The sequence below is a fragment of the Panthera leo genome, chromosome B1, assembly GCF_018350215.1.
Source record: "Panthera leo isolate Ple1 chromosome B1, P.leo_Ple1_pat1.1, whole genome shotgun sequence".
NCBI lineage: Eukaryota > Metazoa > Chordata > Mammalia > Carnivora > Felidae > Panthera > Panthera leo.
In genome coordinates, this window is record NC_056682.1 from 133,483,853 (window position 1) to 133,503,440 (window position 19,588).

A 19,588-nucleotide genomic window follows, 5' to 3' on the forward strand; every position below is an offset into this window, starting at 1 on the left:
CTCTGTACCTTAGTTTCCTTGCCTATGAAATGGAAACACTATGGGGTGCCTGGGTGGTTCAGTTGGTTAAGCGTCTGACTTCAGCTCAGGTCATGATCTCCTAGGTCGTAGGGGTGAGCCCCACATCAGGCTCTGTGCTGACAGCTTGGAACCTGGAGCCTGCCTCAGATTCTGTGTCTCTTTCTCTCTCTGCCCTTCCCCTGCTCGTGCTCTGTCTATGTCTGTCTGTCTGTCTCTCTCAAAAATGAGTAAAACATTTAAAAAAATTAAAAAAAAAGAAACACTACAATAACATATATGGTTATTGTATAGATGAAAAGATAAAATATATCTAAAAGCATGACGCTTAGTAGGCAGTGTTGAATAAATGCTAGTTATTGTTTTTTTAAATTTTTTTTAATGTTTATTTGTGTGTGTGTGAGAGAGAGAGAGAGACGGTGTGAGCGGGGAAGGGGCAGAGAGTGAGAGACACAGAATCGGAAGCAGGCTCCAGGCTCTGAGCTGTTAGCACAGAGCCAGACACAGGGCTCAAACTCCCAAACTGCGAGATCATGACCTGAGCTGAAGTCGGACGCCTTACCAACTGAGCCACCCAGGCTCCCCAATAAATGCTAGTTATTGTTATTGAGAAGCAGCAGACAGGAGTAACATTTATATCTGGGAATGGAAAACCTGGCCTTTAACTCTTCCGGGACTGGCTCTGTTCACCTGATATGATAGCATACCCCATGTCTGTCTGCTTAGCCAGATGGTTTTTACTTTTGTTTCTAGTGGAGAAGCAAGTGTGTGTTGTCATAGTTTTGAGTGTCAGAGTTCCTAATTTTATTAGTTTGATACTAAAAGAGCATTTGAATAATTTAAACCCAATGGCAAAATGGTATACTTACACACATTGCATTTTAATATAATGTGTATATAGATAATCTACTTATTTTAAGAGAGGTGCAGGATTTACCTGTTTGTCCAGACTTGCTGAGGCAGTCTCATGATTTTCTGTAATAGTTTGGGGATGATGATGCCATTCTTCTCAGTGCAAGTGGAATCTTGTTTTATTGAAGTCAGCCTTGGCCAACAATTTTCCTATATGTGAACAGCCAAGAGACCCAGTTAGCTACATCCTCCATTTATGCCACACTGGAATTTCATGGCAATAAAACCAAAGGTGTGACTTTGCACTGCACTCACACACATTCACTGTTTACAGTTCTGCGGGTGTTTGTAACAGCTGGCAGAGCACCATCTGCCAAACACCACGGGTTTGGACAGTCATGTAAAGGATGGAAGCAGAAACCTATGTAATTGAGGATATAGAATCAGTCTGCTAGAAATCTCACATTTGCTTCCCACAGTCATGAATCTTACCTTTCTGCTGTTTGTGCCAAAGCAACTCAGTGGAAACATGCTGTGCAATTTCTCCAGAAGTTCAAGATCAGAGTGATGTAATATGGAATTTCTCCCAGGACTTAGTATGAAGAGTCAAGGAATGTAGCATTATTGTAGGCTAAGAGTTGGGAAACGCTTCCCAAACACCTTCTTTGTGGACAGGGGTTTGAGAACTGTGGCAAACTGCTTTTCTTCCTTTACCTGTTCCTCTAGTTAGGAAGAAGTCTTTGCTCAAAGTAAACATTCTTTTTTTTTTTTTAGTTGTTTTTGAGAAAGAGAGAGAAGTGGGGGGAGGGAGGGAGAAAACCAGTGGGGGAGAGGCAGAGAGAGAGGGGAACAGAGGATCTGAAGCAAGCTCTGTTCTGACAGCAGAGAGCCTGATGTGGGGCTCTAACTCACGGCCCATGAGATCATGAGCTGAACCAAAATCAAGAGTCTGACTCTTAACCGACTGAGCCACCCAGGCGCCCCAAAGTAAACATTCTTAATAGGATAGATTACTTTAATTAATTTATTTTTTTGAAGATTTTAAAAATATTTATTTTAGAGAGAGAGAGAGAGAAAACATGAGCAGGGGAGGGGCAGAGTGGACAGAGGATCTGGAGTGGGCTCTGTGCTGACGGCAGAGGGTCTGATGGGGGCTCGAACTCACACACCGTGAGATCGTAACCTGAGCCGAAGTCAGAAGCTTAACCGACTGAACCACCCAGGTGCCCCAGGATAAAATAATTTTAAACTTCATAAAGAATAACATATGTACAAGAACTGCTATGACAAGTTTGAAAAAAACTTATGTGGAAGTATTTGCTCTACCACATGTGAAAACTCACTATGAAAACACCGTGTTTAAAAGTCTAGTATTTGATTAGAGTACATTTTGAGTACATTTTGACATGTAACACATAATGAAGTTGGGACTTCAATTTAGTGGAAAATTATTTAGTGAATTAGATTAACACACTTGCCCCTCTTTATAGAAGACAATAGATTAGCCTCTGATCTTCTACCATATAAATTATAAATTTTAGATGAGCTAAAAATATAAATACAAAATATCAACCTAAAAAGAAGTAAAAAGTGGGGACGACATTCAAATACTCTCAGGAGAGGAGATCTTTAACAAGACAAGAAACTCAGAAGCCATTAAAAAAGGGACACATGTGGGGGCGTCTGGGTGGCTCAGTCGGTTGAGCATCCGACTTTGGCTCAGGTCATGATCTCACAGTCCATGAGTTCCAGCCCAGAGCCTGGAGCCTGCTTCCGATTCTGTGTCTCCCTCTCTCTCTGCCCCTCCCCCGCTCATGCTGTTTCTCTCTCTCTCTCTCTGTCAAAAATAAAAATAAAACATTAAAAAAAATGGACACGTGAGAATATCTCAGTGTTCATTATTTATTATGGCAAAATCCATCAGTGTAGTCAAAACCATGCAATAAGCTCGCTGAAGCTATTTGATTACGCATGATCATACATAGTCTAATTTTAAAGGAGCTCCTACAAGTAAAGAAGAAAAAGTCAGACAAGCAAGGCTGCTTGGGAGAGGACATCCAAAAGGTCAGGGACTATGACAGAAAGCACAAGCACATAGACAGTATAACAAGCTATCAGTGAGATGCATTTTTCAATGTTCTCATGAGAATTAAAAGGGATTGATCATACTCAGTGTGGGAAAGATTGTGAAATGTAACAATCTTTTTGTGAAATAATATGGCAGTATCTATTAAAAGTAAAAAACAAACCTTTGATAAAACAATTCCACTTTGAGGAATCTACAGAAATAAAAGAATTATTTCAAGGGAAATACATACAAGAATGTTTATCATCACTTTGTTTATAATGGAAAAACACTCAAAGCAATTTATTCATCATTAATGAAGTGATTGAAGAAATTATGACATATTTAGATCATGGTGTACTCTTCATTCTTTAAGCAAATGAGTTTAAGCTTCATGTATTGTCCTGAAGGGATACCTATGATTAAGTGGATTAAAAAAAGCAACAAGCTACAGAGTAAGGTGTATTGTGTGATTGCTTCAAAGAGAAACAAAGAAAAAGCCTCTATTCATTGAATAAGCAGCAATAAAATAGGATTGCATAAAAGAAAATCTTAGAAGACTAAAAAGAAAATAGAAGATTAAAAGAAATAAGAGGAGAAGGGAAATTATAATCACTTGTGAGTTACCTAAGTCTGGATTTCTGAAAAGGACTCCAATCAGCTAAATATTTGCTCCTCAAAATGTTTTTCACATTTGAACTTGGGAAAGCATGGTTTTAGTTATCTCTTAATTGAAAATTTCTGTTCCTGGATTACGGTTGGGATGTTTACCATTGCAATTCAGTGTAAAGGGATCATTTCACTAAGATTTGCAACGTTCACTTGCAGATATGTGACATATGAGGAAGAGCAGAGAGAACATTGTCCTAGCACCAGTGTTTTGATACATTGGTTCATTCTTTGATTTATACATTTATTTGGTATTTAATGAGCTCCTCCAAGATGCTATAGCATGAGACTGCCAGATCCTATGGGTGTGGAGGTCAATATAGTCCTTGCCCTTAAGCAACTCAGAGTTGATAAGTGTACCACACATTGATAGGTAAACAAGCACTTATGTAAGGTACAGTATGTGAGATAATGCAAATAAAAATGTCTACAGGGCAATGGGAGCTGTTCCTCAAGGATGAATATTCTAAGTGCAGAGAGGTACACAGCAGCACTGAGGAAGGAAAAGCCCAAGGCCAGCCAGGGTTGGGCAGAAGATGCTTTAGATACCCCCATGCCGGTGTATGCATTATACTAGATTTACAACAAAGCCTCTCAACGTAAAATATGATACAAAAAAATCCTGAATCACCAGATTGATAGCAGTCTCCCACTGCTATCACTGTGGGAGATATACAGTCTTCCACAAAGATGGAAGGGACATTTGTTTATTTTTTTACTGTGGGAAATGGCAAATATATATAAAAGTGGAAAGAATAGTGAACCCTCTGGTATACTTCACCCAGCTTTAGCAATTATTAACTTATGATCCATCGCATTTCATTTCTGTCCCCACTTACCCAATGGATTTTTTTTGAGGCCAGCTCCACGTATTATTTTGACTGCGAATATTTTAGTATTTGTCTTTGATAGATCGCAAAATATGGCCACAGATTCCTTCCATTCTTGTATGCACCTTCCTTTGTAATGTGATAAGGTTCGTCCTCCCATCCAGACGGGGGTACCTATTCCCCATCCCTTGAATCTGGGCTGGTCTGGTGACTTACTTTGACTAATACAATGACACAGAAGTGATGCCCTATTGCTTCCAAACTGAAGCTTCAAGGGGCTTTACAGTTTCCACTTCTACTCTCCTGGAACACTACTGCCAGAGATTGCCAGGTAGAAAAGGTATATTGAATACATATATAATAACCTTGGGCACATGTCTTTTCATAGTTTTGATAGTACATTCTAGGGATAGATTCCCATAACCTATAGCATTGTTGGGCTAAAGCGTAAACCCATGTGTAATTTATCTATATCGTCAAAGTATCTCATTTTGCAAGTTCATCAGCAATGAATGAGAGTGCAGAGGAGTATTTTTAATATCCTTGAAACAGAGCGGTTGGTGCTTTGCCAAGAGTATGAACACTCTGGTAGAAAATGTCAAAATAATCATAGATGGTTTGTAGGCAAGGTAATTAGATGGAAACATTGGTGATCTGTATTATGAGGAAGAACGATGGTGACTTGAAGGCCTGATGAAGTGCTGGAGGACCCTTGTTATCCCTGCAGAAGACCTTAGCCCTGCAGAGGGTCTCCTTCCCCTTGGTGGGCTGGGAGGTGGTTCACCTCCCCGTCTCTTGGCCATTTGGGCCACGGACACAGATTGGACATATACCCTGCACAAAGCGGTCTGCTGTGAGAACTCAAACAATGAATATTAAGAAGTTTCCAGACTCTGGACCTGGATTTGAGGTGGATAAACTCTTGTTTTCCCGCGGGTTGTGTTATGCGATGCTCCATTTGCCTCACCTCATTGAATAGAGCAGCGTTAACAGTGTCTAGAAGCAGTTTGTGCATGTTTAGACAGATTGTGTAATTTTCCCCATCAGTTAGAAAATATTTTGTTGGCCTGAAGGATCTCTCATTTCCATTTACCCATTTCCTTTTGATTTATTCTTTCACTGGTTCTGTCATCCAGACAGGGACAAAAGGCAGCTTGGGTTTGGGAGCTGGGGGTGGAGGTGAGCGGAGGAAAGGATGGTTCTGGGGTAGAGGCACAAAACACTGGGGAAGATTGGATGGTCCTAAGTGGACTTCTTGGGTTTTCATCCTTTTTGATCTACTTTTGGCTTTTAGCCTACATTTGAAGTCTCTCCTTTCTCAGCTTTCACCGAATGTAATCTCCTAGCTCTCCACTCGCTTCTCTGTCTTTCTTTACATGCACGGTGGCCCCTCTCTGGCCCCAGTCCAAAGCAGGAGAGCTCTTTCCACGGCTCTGCTCCCCATGCCCCTGGTCCCATTATGCATGCTTTACCCCTTGCACTGAAGCTATGCATTTTAATGTGTGACTAAGTCCTGTTCTCCAATTAAGACATGTAGAGACTTGGAAAACAAGTCTTTATTAGTCAGAAAAAATAGAAACAACATATTATAAATTGATGAAGCGATAACATTTGATAGGATGCAATAAAAGTACAGTAGTCAAGATACAGAGTCTTTAAAGGTTCTAAACTGATGGATTTTTACTCTAGATATTATGTATTTGCAAATCTTCCAGACCCACAGCACTAACTTTGTTATCTTTTTCACTTGGAGATAATCTCAATAATGACAGAGATAAACAAACCCAGTTGTCTATCAGAAATCATCCCAGCTTTGTTCAACAAAGACCAAAACTCTGTTCTGATCATTCACCTTTGTTTTCCTGGTGAAGTTGTGTGGCTTGGCTATTGTCAGGCTGTTTGGATTTGGTTCATTCAGCTCTTGCACCTACATTTCACTTCCCAAGATGGCCGGATTTGTGTGTCTAGTGATGACAGCAGCTGTGGTCCTGAGTTTTCCTTTGCCTACCTGGGATATTTCTGGTGGCTGCAGTCCTGAGTTTTCCTTTGCCTACCTGGGATATTTCTGGTGGATGTTCTGTTGTCATCCCTAACTTAACATGTCCTCTCAGATGTTAAGTGACCACTTATTCTGTCAATCACACCACCATTTTGAAGTCTAGAAATCTTACTTTTTCACTCTACTTCAATTCCTATCTATAATCATGGGGTTATACAATATTAGAATTCAAAGAGAATTTTTTGAGAGAGAGAGAGAGAGAGAGAGAGGGAGAAGAGAGTGAGCAGGGGAAAGGGGCAGAGGGGGAGAGAGAGAGAGAAAATCCTAAGCAGGCTCTTGGCTCAGCGTGGAGCTCGACCCCATGACCCTGGGATGATGACCTGAGCCCAAATCAAGAGTTGGATGCTCAGCTGACTAAGCCATGAAAGTGCCCCAAAGAGAACTTTTAATTTAGTCTAGCATCCCATATCAATTCTTTTTTGCTATGGTTTTGTAACTTCGCTGGCTCTGTCCAGCTTGCTCTAAGAATCTATGCTGTGGGGGTCCCTTCTCTATCCAATGGGAAACTTAGGGCATGTGGTATTTGGATACCCTCTTCTGACAGATATTTATAGCACTTCACACTGGGCAAACACTTAGCCTTGTGGCAAATTTACCCTATTCCCATATCCCGGTAGCAAAATTAGACAAAGACATTACAGGAACATAGAACTACACACTAATATTCCTCATGAATATTTGTGCAAAAATTTTTAACAGAATGCCTTCGTATATTGATGGCAGAGAGTAAAATGGTGCAGCTGCTTTGAAAATGGCATTTCCTCAAAAAATTAAACTACGATCCAGCAATTCTGCTCCTGGTATACACCTTAGAGAATTGAATTCATATGTCTGCACAAAACATCGTGCACAAATATTCATAGCTGCATTATTCACAATAGCCAAAAAGAGGGAACACCTCAAATGTTTATCAGTTAGTGGATGGGCAGAAATAATGTGGTCTATCCATACAATGGAATATGATTCAGTCATAAAAAGGAAATGGTGTACTGATACATGCTAAAATGTGGATGAAGCTCAAAAACATTATGCTAAATGAAAGAAGCCAGACACACCAAAAAGACCACATATTCTATGATTGTATTCATATGAAATGTCCAGAATGGGAAATCCTATAAAGACAGAAAGTGGATTACTGGTTGCCAGTGGCTAGGAGAAGAGAATGAGGGTGGGGTTCCTTTTTTGGGATGATGAAAAAAGTATAGAAATATATAATGTTTTTGCACAATCTTGTGAATGTACTGAAAACACTTTAAAAATAATGGATTTTATGGTCTATGAATTATATCTCAATAGAAAAAACTCTATAAAGAAAAAAACCCTTTAGGACCTGGCAGAACATTTAGAACAAGTAGATTCTTAAGTAAATAGGAGTTAATTGATGAATGTCAAATACTGCTGGAAATCTTTTTCTGGGTCACATATGAAGTCATTTGTTGAATAACAAGATAGGAGTGAGCTTCAAGTAACTCACCTCATGTGATCTCTAAGGTATGCTCTGGGAGTTGCTTTTGGTCAGGACTTCATCATTTCAAACTCTTCCTCTTATGCATCCTTTTATTTTCACTTTCAGCATCACTATGACGACCTGTTCCACTGTGGCTGCCCTGGGAATGATGCCGCTCTGCCTGTATCTCTACACCTTGTCCTGGAATCTTGAGCAGAATCTCACCATTCCATATCAGAATATAGGTCTGTACTGGGCTTGTGAAATGGAACAGTAATAGTAATGGTGATGGTAATACCATTGTTTATGCCATTGTTTATTATGTGCCTCCTTTATGTGGATTTTAAAATAAACTACTTGGATAGTGAGCCTGGGTGGCTCAGTCAGTTGAGTGTCCAACTCCAAAAAAAATTTAAAAAAAATTTTTTTTAGGGGAGCCTGGGTGGCTCAGTTGGTTAAGTGGCCGACTTCGGCTCAGGTCATGATCTTGCGGTCCGTGAGTTCGAGCCCTGCATCAGGCTCTGTGCTGACAGCTCAGAGCCTGAAGCCTGTTTCAGATTCTGTGTCTCCTTCTCTCTGACCCTCCCCTGTTCATGCCCTGTCTCTCCCTGTCTCAAAAATAAATACAACGTTAAAAAAATTAAAAAAAATTTTTTTTAAACTTAAATCCAAGTTAGATAACATAATATAATAATAATTTCAGGAATAAAATTTAGTGATTCATCACTTATGACACCCAGTGCTCATCCCAACAAGTGTCCTCCTTAATGCCCCTCACCCCTTTAGCCCTTCCTCCCACCCAACACCGCCCATCCAACAACCTTTAGTTTGTTCTCTGTATTTAAGAGTGTCTTATGGTTTGTCTCTCTCTCTGTTTTTATGTTATTTTTGCTTCCCTTCCTTATGTTCATCTGTTTTGTATCTTAAATTCCACATATGAGTCAAATCATATGATATCTGTCTTTCTTTGACTGACTTATTTCACTTAGCATAATACACTCTAGTTCTATCCATGTTGTTGCAAATAGCAAGATTTCATTCTTTTTGATCACCAAGTAATATTCCACTGTATGTATATACCACATCTTCTTTATCCATTCATCAGTTGGTGGACATTTGGGCTCTTTCCATACTTTGGCTATTGTCAATAGTGCTGCTATAAACTTTGGGGTGCATGTACCCCTTCAAAACAGCACTCCTGCATCCTTTGGATAAATACCTAGTGGTGAAATTGCTGGGTCATAGGGTAGTTTATTTTTAACTTTTTGAGGAACCTCCATACTGTTTTCCAGAGTGGCTGCATCAGTTTGTATTCCTACCAGAAGTGCAAAAGAGATCCTCTTTCTCCACATGCTTGCCAACATCTGTTGTTAATGTTAGCCATTCTGACAGGTGTGAGGTGATATCTCATTGTCATTTTGATTTGTATTTCACTGATGAGGAGTGATGTTGAGCATTTTTTCATGTGTCTTTTAACCATCTGGATGTCTTTGGAAAAGAAGACAATAAACCCCTGGATTATTTGTGGGGTTTTTTTTTTTGGTGTTGAGTTTGGTAAGTTCTTTATAGATTTTGGATACTAACCCTTTATCTGATATGTCACTTGCAAATATCTTCTCCCTTTCTGTCGGTTGCCTTTTAGTTTTGCAGATTGTTTCCTTTGCTGTGCAGAAGTTTTTATCTTGATGATGTCCCAATAGTTCATTTTTGCTTTTGTTTCCCTTGCCTCTGGAGACATGTCAAGTAAGAAGTTGCTGCAGCTGAGGTCAAAGATGTTGTTGCCTGTTTTCTCTTCTAGGATTTTGATGGCTTCCTGTCTTACGTGTATGTCTTTCATCCACTTTGAGTTTATTTTTGTGTATGGTGTAAGAAAGTGGTCCAGGTTCATTCTTCTGCATGTTGCTGTCCAGTTTGCCCAACACAATTTGCTGAAGAGACTGTCTTTTTTCCATTGGATATTCTTTCCTGCTTTGCCAAAGATTGGTTGGCCATATGATTGTGGATCCAATTCTGGGTTCTCTATCCTGTTCCATTGATCTATGTGTCTGTTCTTGTGCCCGTATCATATTGTCTTGATTACAGCTTGGTAGTATAGCTTGAAGTCTGGAATTGTGATGCCTCCAGCTTTGGTTTTCTTTTTCAGGATTGCTTGGGCTATTTGGGGTCTTTTCTGGTTCCATACAAATTTTAGGATTATTTGTTCTAGTTTTGTGAAGAATGCTGGTGTTATTTTGACAGGGATTACATTGAATATGTAGATTGCTTTGGGTAGTATCGACATTTTAACAATATTTGTTCTTCCAAGCCATGAGAATGGATGTTTTTCCATTTTTTTGTGTATCTTCTTCAATTTCTTTCATAAGTTTCTATAGTTTTCAGTGTATAGATTTTTCACCTCTTCGGTTACTCTTATTCCTAGGTATTTTTGGTGCCATTGTAAATGGGATTGATTCCTTGATTTCTCTTTCTGTTGCTTCATTAATGATATATAGAAATGCAACCAATTTCTGTACATTGATTTTATATCCTGCGATGTTGCTGAATTCATGTATCCGTTCTAGTAGTTTTCTGATGGAGTCTTTTGGATTTTCCACATGGAGTATCATGTCATCTGTGAAGAGTAAAAGTTTGACTTTCTCCTTCTGACTTGGATGCCTTTTATTTCTTTGTGTTGTCTGATTGCTTAGGCTAGGACTTCCAACACTATGTTGAATAACAGAGATGTCCATGAGAGTGGACATCCTTGTCATGTTCCTGAGCATCTAACTCTTGATTTCAGCTCAGGTCATGATCCCAGCGTTGTGGGACTGAGCCTTGCACTGGGCTCCGTGCTGAATGTGGAGCCTGCTTAAGATTCTCTCTCTCGCCCTCTGTTCCTCTTCTCCACTCATTTTCTTTCTCTCTCTAAAAAAATAAAAAATAAATGATCTAATTCTTTAAATAACACTTCCACATTGATTCTATTAGTAGTTCCATTTCCTAGATTTGTAGGAAGATAGAGGTTAATTAACTTTGCTAAGAATGTGCAGCTGGTCAGCAAAGAACTGAAATTCTGACTTGGGAATATGACTGCAAAGCCAAGCTCCTATCACTGCAAGAGTTCATTTTTGCAAATAAAGAAAGAGAACTTGTTTATTAAAAAAAAAACACCAAAAACACCATATATAATTCACTGTAATGCCATTGGTTAACTGAATCACAGTGGGTCTAATGAGACTTTAGTTCCTACAGTTCCACCTTTCACATGGCCTGTGAATCTTGAAATCTTTACCGATCCAGCATGAATGATTCCTATTGATTATTAGAGAGCATATTCACAGGTCACAACCGTATCCATATCTCTTCCATATCTGCTTTCCTGATTGTCATTTCTCATTAAACTCTGCCCTTTCCCTAGAGATCTCAGTTTACTTACTAGGCTTAGAAGGAAACCTTGGTAAAATGAGATGGCTATTCTCGTTTGCTCAGAGTTTTTGGAGAATTGGCAGAAATTATGATTCTTAAAAGTCTAAAGTGTTAATCTGGAGTCTCTAGTCATCACTTGGAGGGCTTTACAAACCATGACCCATAGCTGAAAAACATGTGCTAATGACAGCTGGAGCCCATTAAATTTGTAAAATTTGAGTGAAATCCTAGTTTAGGAAATCGTGATTTTATGCACAACTTATTCTGATCAGTAAATTAACATATTATGTTTTGATAATATATTCTAAAAGGCACTTGTAAACAATTAAAACCCAACATATTATGAGCAACTCATGTAACTTTGGAGCCAGTATTGCAGGCATTTGGCCAGATTTGGAAAACAACACTGGAAAAGGTTAGTGTGTGGATCCTGCTGGCAAGTGGGCCTCTGCTCTCCTGAGCCTGCCTTCAATGCCTTTACTCACTTGTGTTAATTAAAAGGCATTTTTTTTCTACCCTCCTTTAGGTTACCTGGCCACACTTGCAGAATATGAGAAATTCTTTGGTATGTGTAACAGATGCTGTTTTTTATATCTGCAATAAGTATTCTTTACTTTGCGAAACAAATGGCCCATTGGCTTCACATAGGGAAGTAATAGCTGTGGTCGTGGAGAGGTGACCTCATGCATAGCAACCAAAGAATTTTGCAGAGTCTGCCTGTTTTCTAACGTTTACATTTCTGGTTGTCTCTAAAATTCCATGTGATTGTCAGGGGGATTTTGAGAGAGAAATGATGGAACAAGAATGGTGGCATTCAGTGGTAACATATACCCTTCAAAGGCTGTCTTCCAAAGATGTTTTCTTTCTTTATATTTGGAGGTGGATGCAGAAATGAAATGCAGCTTATAATTTTTTTTAATGTTTATTTATTTTTGAGAGAGAGAGGGAGAGAGAGACAGAGTGTAAGCAGGAGAGGAACAGAAAGAGAGAGGGAGATACAGAATCCAAAGCAAGCTCCAGACTCCGAGCTGTCAGCACAGAGCCCAATGTGGGGCCTGAACCCGTGAACCATGAGATCATGATCTGAGCCAAAGTGGGATGCTTAACCAACTGAGCCACCCATGCACCCCTAAAATGAAGCTTTAATTAAAGCCTATATCTAATTGAACTAGAAATTGTTGAGGACTGGGCAGTCAAGGTAAGAGGAGATATCATCTGATGGATTTTTCTTCTCCCCAGGAATCACCCTTGTGTGCCTGACCATCCCTGTGGCCTTTGGTGTCTATGTGAATTATAGGTGGCCCAAGCAATCCAAAATCATTCTCAAGGTAAGCAGCTCCACATGGCAGTTAATGTATCTTTAGACTTAGACACTGGAAAGACAGATGTTGACAATGACTGTAACAGACTGGCCAGTCAGATACAACCCCACACCCAGCAATTTTTGTTTTTTTGTATTTTTGTTTTTAAATTTAATTTTATTTTAGAGGCAGTCTGGGGGGAGAGGGGCAGAGGGAGAGAGAGAGAGAGAGAGAGAGAGAGAGGGAGAGAGAGAATCCCAAGCAGGCTCCATGTTCAACGTGGAGCTTGATGCAGGGCTTGATCCCATGACCCTGTGATCATGACCTGAGCTGAAACCAGGAGTAGGATGCTCAACTGACTGAGCCACCCAGGCACCCCAGTTCTGCTTTTTTTTGATCTAACCTCCATATTTCCTCCACTCTTCTCAGCCATTCTCTGTCATTCCCATAGGCCCATACACTGAGGCTTATGGACACAGTCAAGAATGGGACTTTTGCTGTAGTGACAGGAAAGCCAAGGCCTATGTGTGGCCAGAGAGAACCCAGAGCCCATCTATTCACAAGATTCCACATGAGTGCTCTTGAGGTGAAAGCTGCTCAGGTGTGCATGCAATAGAGCCCTGGTGTTGAAGAGTATTGGCTGCTTTCATGAAAAAGTAGGGCTGTTTTTCAGAAGCATTCCTGGGGAAGCTTCGATGTTGTAGTCTCTACACATGAACAACTGCTGTGGCTGCTGACCACATGAAAAGCTGTCAGAATGAAATGCAGAATGCATTGAAGAGTCTGGTCATGGAATGATGGTAACTGGAACCTCCTACCTCCTCTTGACTTTCCAGCATTGGCTTTTGTCTGCTGGAGAAACAAGCAAATGTCCTTGTTTTAAAAATATCTCTGAAATGACTTTTAAAAATATCTAAAAATGACTTTTAAATCTCGAGGCATTCTCAACAAAGGTGTCAATATCCTAGGGTGTTTTCAGTGTTTACAATTATGTATCATTTTAGAAGATGTGAGATTCCATTATGTGCTGCTTTATGAAGATTTTTAAAATGCTTTACTTATATTTTACATGTATAAAGAAATAAACATTTGGGGCTAATTGAAGGTTCAACAAATACATCTCAGGTCATATTAGTTTGGGGTTTATGGTTTGGTTCAGTGTAAGTTCCTGCTGTCTGGCTCCCCCTGATGGAGTGCTGCCCCTCCACTTGTCTGCACAAATGGGTGCTGCTTTCTCACTTTGGCACAAGACTGAACAGCTCTCACTGTTCCTCCAGTGAGATCAAGAGCGGGAAGAGGGGTTGACAAGCAGACAAATCAATTGAGCACAGAGAACTGGAGGAAGGCTTAAATGTTGTACATTTCGACTGTGTGTCAGTGGGTGACTTTGTTATTTCAGTAGGAGAAAATTTCCAATGTGGCCGTGTATGGTTTTAATTTTACTTACAAAATAAGAGGACAGAGTATAACAGTGGGAACCTCTTACTTTTCAAATACTCTATTTTTGATGAAGTACTGTCAAGTACTCTATTTTATTAGTACTTTTTAGGTACTGTAATAAAAAACCCTACAATTTTGGTGTTTCCAGATCCTCTATTAGTCCCTCAGTGTCAATGGAGAAATCAGATAAATTTTCTGTAGTCACTTATATTATCTGTAGAGAGCAGATCTAAAACCCCTTTCTTTTGCCTGTTTTATAGGATTTTTGGCAGAAAAAAATTTAATAATAAGCATAAATATTCTAGAGCACCTTGGTAAAAAACTAGAATAATCTAATCATTATTTTGATATATTTTCATTGTCTGTTCTTGGTCCTCTTTTAAGTTTAGATCTGATACATTTTCTGAACAAATTGCTCTTGGTGACTTTTTAAACTTTGAGATCCTTTTTTGATAGAAAGATGGAGAGGGATTTTGACAACTGTAGGTCTTCTTGCATGTTCCGGCATCTTCCCATTAAGCAGAGGCCCAGTCTGTCTTTGTATATGACCAGTAAAAATAAACCCAGAGAACATCTCTGGTGCATTGGGTTATTTTTATTTTGTTCTGCTCCCCCATGACCACCTTCCTCCACGTCTTGAATCATTTCAAATCCAGGTTGAGGCTATAACTAGGTTATAGTTTATGGTCTACATGGAATGGGAGCTTGTCAAAATCCTAATTTTCTCCAAATATTCTAGGTCTGGCTTTCTCGCCATCTGATCTAAAACTCAAACTATTGGAAATTCTTTTTTGTTGAACAACAAAAGTAAGAACAGTATTCATTTGGGAGAGGGAAGAGGTATGTGTTAGTACCTCTATTCCAATAATATTAGCCCAGATTATCTAGTAAAGAATGGGTAAATTTTATTTGGAGGAGAGAAGAACAGGGATGAAAGCAGTAGGAATCCATTGGTAGTTGAAGAAGTGATAGGAAGAGAGTGGCAGACGGCCAGGCAGGACAAATCTTAGACAAGAGGGTACCAGTGAGGGATCTAGGAAGTGTGTGAAGGGATGGTGGAGGCTTATTGTTACATTTTGCTTATTTCACAAATTTGTCCTATCCTTGAAAAACTCCACTCCCCAATCCTTCTGGCAAAATCTACTTCCAGGGAAAAAATACTAATCTTAAAATAAGACTTGGAATCGTGTTGAGCCCCATGAATTTCCAGTTTAGCCAAATCAGTTGACCACCTTGGAACTTAGGTTTCTTTTCTATAAAATGAGATTGGATTTGGTGGTAAGTCCTGTCTTTGTTCCAAAACTTCTTGGTTCCCAGCTTTTTATTTTTATTTATTTTTTGAAGTTTATGTATTTTTAAGAGAGAGAGAGAGAGACAGACAGACAGACAGAGAATGAGTGGGGGAGGGGCAGAAAAATAGGGTAAAACAGAATCCGAAGCAGGCTCCAGGCTCTGAGCTGTCAGCACAGAGCCCAAGGTGACCTGAGCCAATGTTGGATGCTTAACCAACTGATCCACCCAGGCGCCCCAGTTCCCAGCTTTTTAGAAGCAGTGATGGACTTTGCATCCTAGAGCTGAGAGAACATGATGTTTACATGTACTTATTTTGTTGGTTTGCTTTAGATTGGGGCCATTGTTGGTGGGGTCCTCCTTTTGGTGGTTGCAGTTGCTGGTGTGGTGTTGGCAAAAGGATCTTGGAATTCAGACATCACTCTTCTGACCATCAGTTTCATCTTCCCTTTGATTGGCCATGTCACGGGCTTTCTGCTGGCACTTCTTACCCACCAATCTTGGCAGAGGTACAGTGAAATTATCCGTACACTTTTTTTGAGGAAGTTAAAGTAAACACACTGCCACTGGCAGGCTTTGCTGCCAGGCTATGTCAGGAGACATTAAGAGTCTTGACTTACAAGGTGGATGGAACAGGATGACTCCTCATAAAGAGAGTGAAAAGATCACAGTACTTCTTGCGTAAATGAGAACAAAGGCTGGAGTGATGGGAAATTGTAATCTGTGAAATTAGGATTGGGGAGTTAACACCACATGTTGAAATCTGGACACATTTCTCTTCTTATCCTAGTAATTAGATAGGGGTGAGATGGTTTCATTAAATATAGAGATCATTCTAGGGCATGAGCAAAATTCCAGATTAAGCATTTATCCATTGTTTGTGCCAAATTCTGTAAAAGTGCTAATTATAAGGGGCAAGAGGAGGAAGGGCAAACTGGAGATATAAGATGGGAATGTATCTGATACATTGTCATTACAAGCTGGGGCATATAATTTATAAATATTGTGAAATATTAAAAATGATAATACTCCATGTTGTTATGTCTGGAGATGAGTTGTTGGAGGGAATGTAAATTGGTATAAACTCTCTGGAAGGCAACTTAGTCATATCAATAGCCTTATAAATATTTATAGCTGTTCACTCAGTGATTTTACTTCTAGAAATCTGTCCTGAATCTAGGACTGTCAGATAAGCACACGAAAATTGATGTGCAAGGATGTTAATTGCAGTTTTATTTATAAATATAAAAAATAGAAACAATTTAAATATCTGACAATAGGGAGATATTTAATTCATGAGGTATCTATGTGATGGACTATGATGCATCAATTTTAATGCTTCTGGGAAATACTTAAAAGATAAATTTAAAAGAGAATAGGAAACAGTAAGCATTTTGATTCCCACCTTGTAGAAGAAAGCAGAATTTTATGTATGGAAAAATACTGGAAAAAATATACCATATGCTAAGAGTGTTTAATTTTGAGTAGTAGGATTAAGAGTAATTTTTGTTTCTTAATATTTTCTTGGTATATTTCCTGAGTTTTTCAATGAGTATGTACTATCTCTAAAGTCAGAAAAGAATTATTGAAGAAACATGAGCTATGTGTTGAACTTCGAAGGTGGAGTTTGAGAAATTAAAATGCTTAAAAGATTGAGTTAAGTCAAAGAGAATAGAAAGTGGTGTGTGTTTTGATGTTTATTTTGTAGAAGAAATCTGTTTCTAGTCTACTTGGGGAGCATTTAGGATTATCCCAGGTACTGAGTGAGGCTCTGCTTATGGTATCTCATTTACTTCTTACTATGAGCCTGAGAAGTAGTTACTATTAGTACCCTCATTCTACAGATGAACAAATCCTTCAAGACGTTAAGGAACTTGACTAAGTTCGTAGAGCCAGAATGTGGTGGAGTTAGGATTTGACCTGGAGTTTGTTTGCAAAGCCAATAATTAGGAACACAGGCTGTTGAGTGGTTGAAATATAATCAGATCTGGAGAGAAAGTATTCCTATGGCAAAGTGTAGTTAACAATCTTGTTTTCTCCATACTTGATGGCTTGAGAAAGATCAGGATGGAGACACTGCATTTGCCTTGTGAATGGTCCAGATGTGAGGTCCACCTTTGCAGCTTAATGATATCAGGTAATTGACAGGGGTCTGAAAGGAGTGAGAGTGGTCTAAAGAAAGCATAGCAAGCAAGAGAGTAAATAGAAATAAAATAAGAGCGGTAGAGCTTGCTCTGTACCAATGTTTTCATGCCCATATTACCTTCTCCTTGTTACCTCCCTATTCCAAACCCACTTGCATAGAGATGCTGGTTTGTATTCTTTTTAAATTTTTTTTTAATGTTTATTCATTTTTGAGAGACAGAGAGAGACAGAGCATGAGTGGGGAAGGGACAGAGAGAGGGAGACACAGAATCCGAGGCAGGTTCCAGGCTCTGAGCCATCAGCACAGAACCTGACGCGGGGCTCGAACTCACAGACTGCAAGATCATGACCTGAGCTAAAGTCGGTCACTCAACCGACTGAGCCACCCAGGCACCCCATGTATTCTGAAACACCTCTTTTCCCTCTTCACTTCCATCTATAGAAACCTGCAGATCCCCTTTATAAATTACAGACAGACAAATCAGTTAACCCAGCCCCTGAGGTCCTGCTTATGTCTTCCTTTTACTTTCTCCTGGTTTTTATTTTTCAAGTGAGGTTTATTGAATTTTTTTTTCCAATTAGGAAACCAATAAAATATAGAAAAATAGAAAGTAGGAAAAAAACGTGCTCCTAAACTCTTTCACCAAAGAGTTTTAGACATTTGGTTTTAGACATTTGGTTTTTACTTAGGGTTTTTGTGTTTACCTTCAAGTGTTGTTGAGCTTATACTTTTTCCTACCTATTTCATCTTTCCATTCTCATCTCCAACTCTGCACTCCACACAGATTGGCTTACAGCATATGCACCACCTCCTGGTAGGTGCAGGTCATACCTGTCCCTGGATCTTTAATTTCAGTCACTGTCCCATATGAAATGCGTCTCCCACCCTCACCCTTTCATTCCCCTCTGCCTCTGTGAAGCCTTCTCTAACCATCTATGCCACTTCTATGAATTTCTATAGCATCTCCCTGACCCTCCATCATATTTTGTCTTGTGTTGTTACTGGGCCTTTCCTGTGTGTATATCATGTCTTTCCACCCTGATTCCTAGGGTGGGGTTCCTGGGATCCTGCTCCAAAGAGTCTCTTGGAAAGAAGACCACCCACAGAACAGGCACATTCAGCACATTATTATGAAACAAGTAGATGTTTTGGGGGGCAGAGAGACAAGGAGAGAGAGAATCCCAAGCAGGCTCTGCACTGTCAGCTCCGAGCCAGAAGAAGGGCTCGAGTTCACGAACTGTAAGATCATGACCTGAGCCCAAATCAAGAGCTGGAGGCTTAACCAACTGAGCCACCCAGGCGCCCTGCGAGTAAACAGTTTTAGTGGCCTAAGCTCATAGCTTACATTTATTGCTATATATATGAGAAAAATTTAAGAAGAGTCCTAATTCTAGTATGTAACTCTTGAAAAATTCTTTCATTGGTAGATGCAGGACGATTTCCTTAGAAACTGGAGCTCAGAATATTCAGATGTGCGTCACCATGCTCCAGTTATCTTTCACTGCCAAGCAGTTGGTCCAGATGCTTAGCTTCCCACTGGCCTATGGACTCTTCCAGCTGTTGGATGGATTTCTCATTGTTGCAGGTGAGTAGAGCCTCCACTGTGTAGATGTGATTGAAAATTGTCAACCCAAGCCACAAACTTCTTTTTCAATCTGAACATGCATGTGCAACTCTTGTGATACATTTTTAACCTGACATTTCTGGAGAAAATAAAGAGCACAAACAAGATCCTTTGCTTTCACAGAAAAACATTAAAAACATGTGACAGTGAGCTTATAATTACAAACAAATATGCTTCATAAAAGACAATGCACTATTAGAACTTAGGTTCTAGGACTTGATAAGTCTCCATGAGCAATAATTTATCTTCAAAATGACATTTGTTCTATTTCATCAAGAGTCATGAGGTCTTCCAAATGCCAAGTTATTTCACAATGCTTCTGTGAGCAAGAATTGTTCTGAACGTCTGTGAAATATTTTTCAACTATGAAATATAATACATACACAGATATTGAAATACATATTTGCATACATATGTATCATATGTATCTATCCATACAGCC

General features: G+C 39.5%; 1 protein-coding gene across 10 annotated transcripts in view; it reads left to right on the forward strand.

Moving 5' to 3' along the window:
- SLC10A6 (solute carrier family 10 member 6) overlaps positions 1–19,588 on the forward strand; it is a 52,764-nt gene that overhangs the window by 28,213 nt on the left and 4,963 nt on the right. For 9 of the 10 annotated variants that reach the window (XM_042935973.1, XM_042935968.1, XM_042935971.1 and 6 more), the window contains 5 exons: positions 8,067–8,185; positions 12,585–12,673; positions 13,098–13,247; positions 15,710–15,885; positions 18,950–19,107. In XM_042935973.1, coding sequence (XP_042791907.1) covers positions 8,067–8,185; positions 12,585–12,673; positions 13,098–13,247; positions 15,710–15,885; positions 18,950–19,107 — 692 coding nt within the window. The remainder of the gene's footprint in view (positions 1–8,066; positions 8,186–12,584; positions 12,674–13,097; positions 13,248–15,709; positions 15,886–18,949; positions 19,108–19,588) is intronic. The other variant, XM_042935977.1, reaches the window with a different exon arrangement.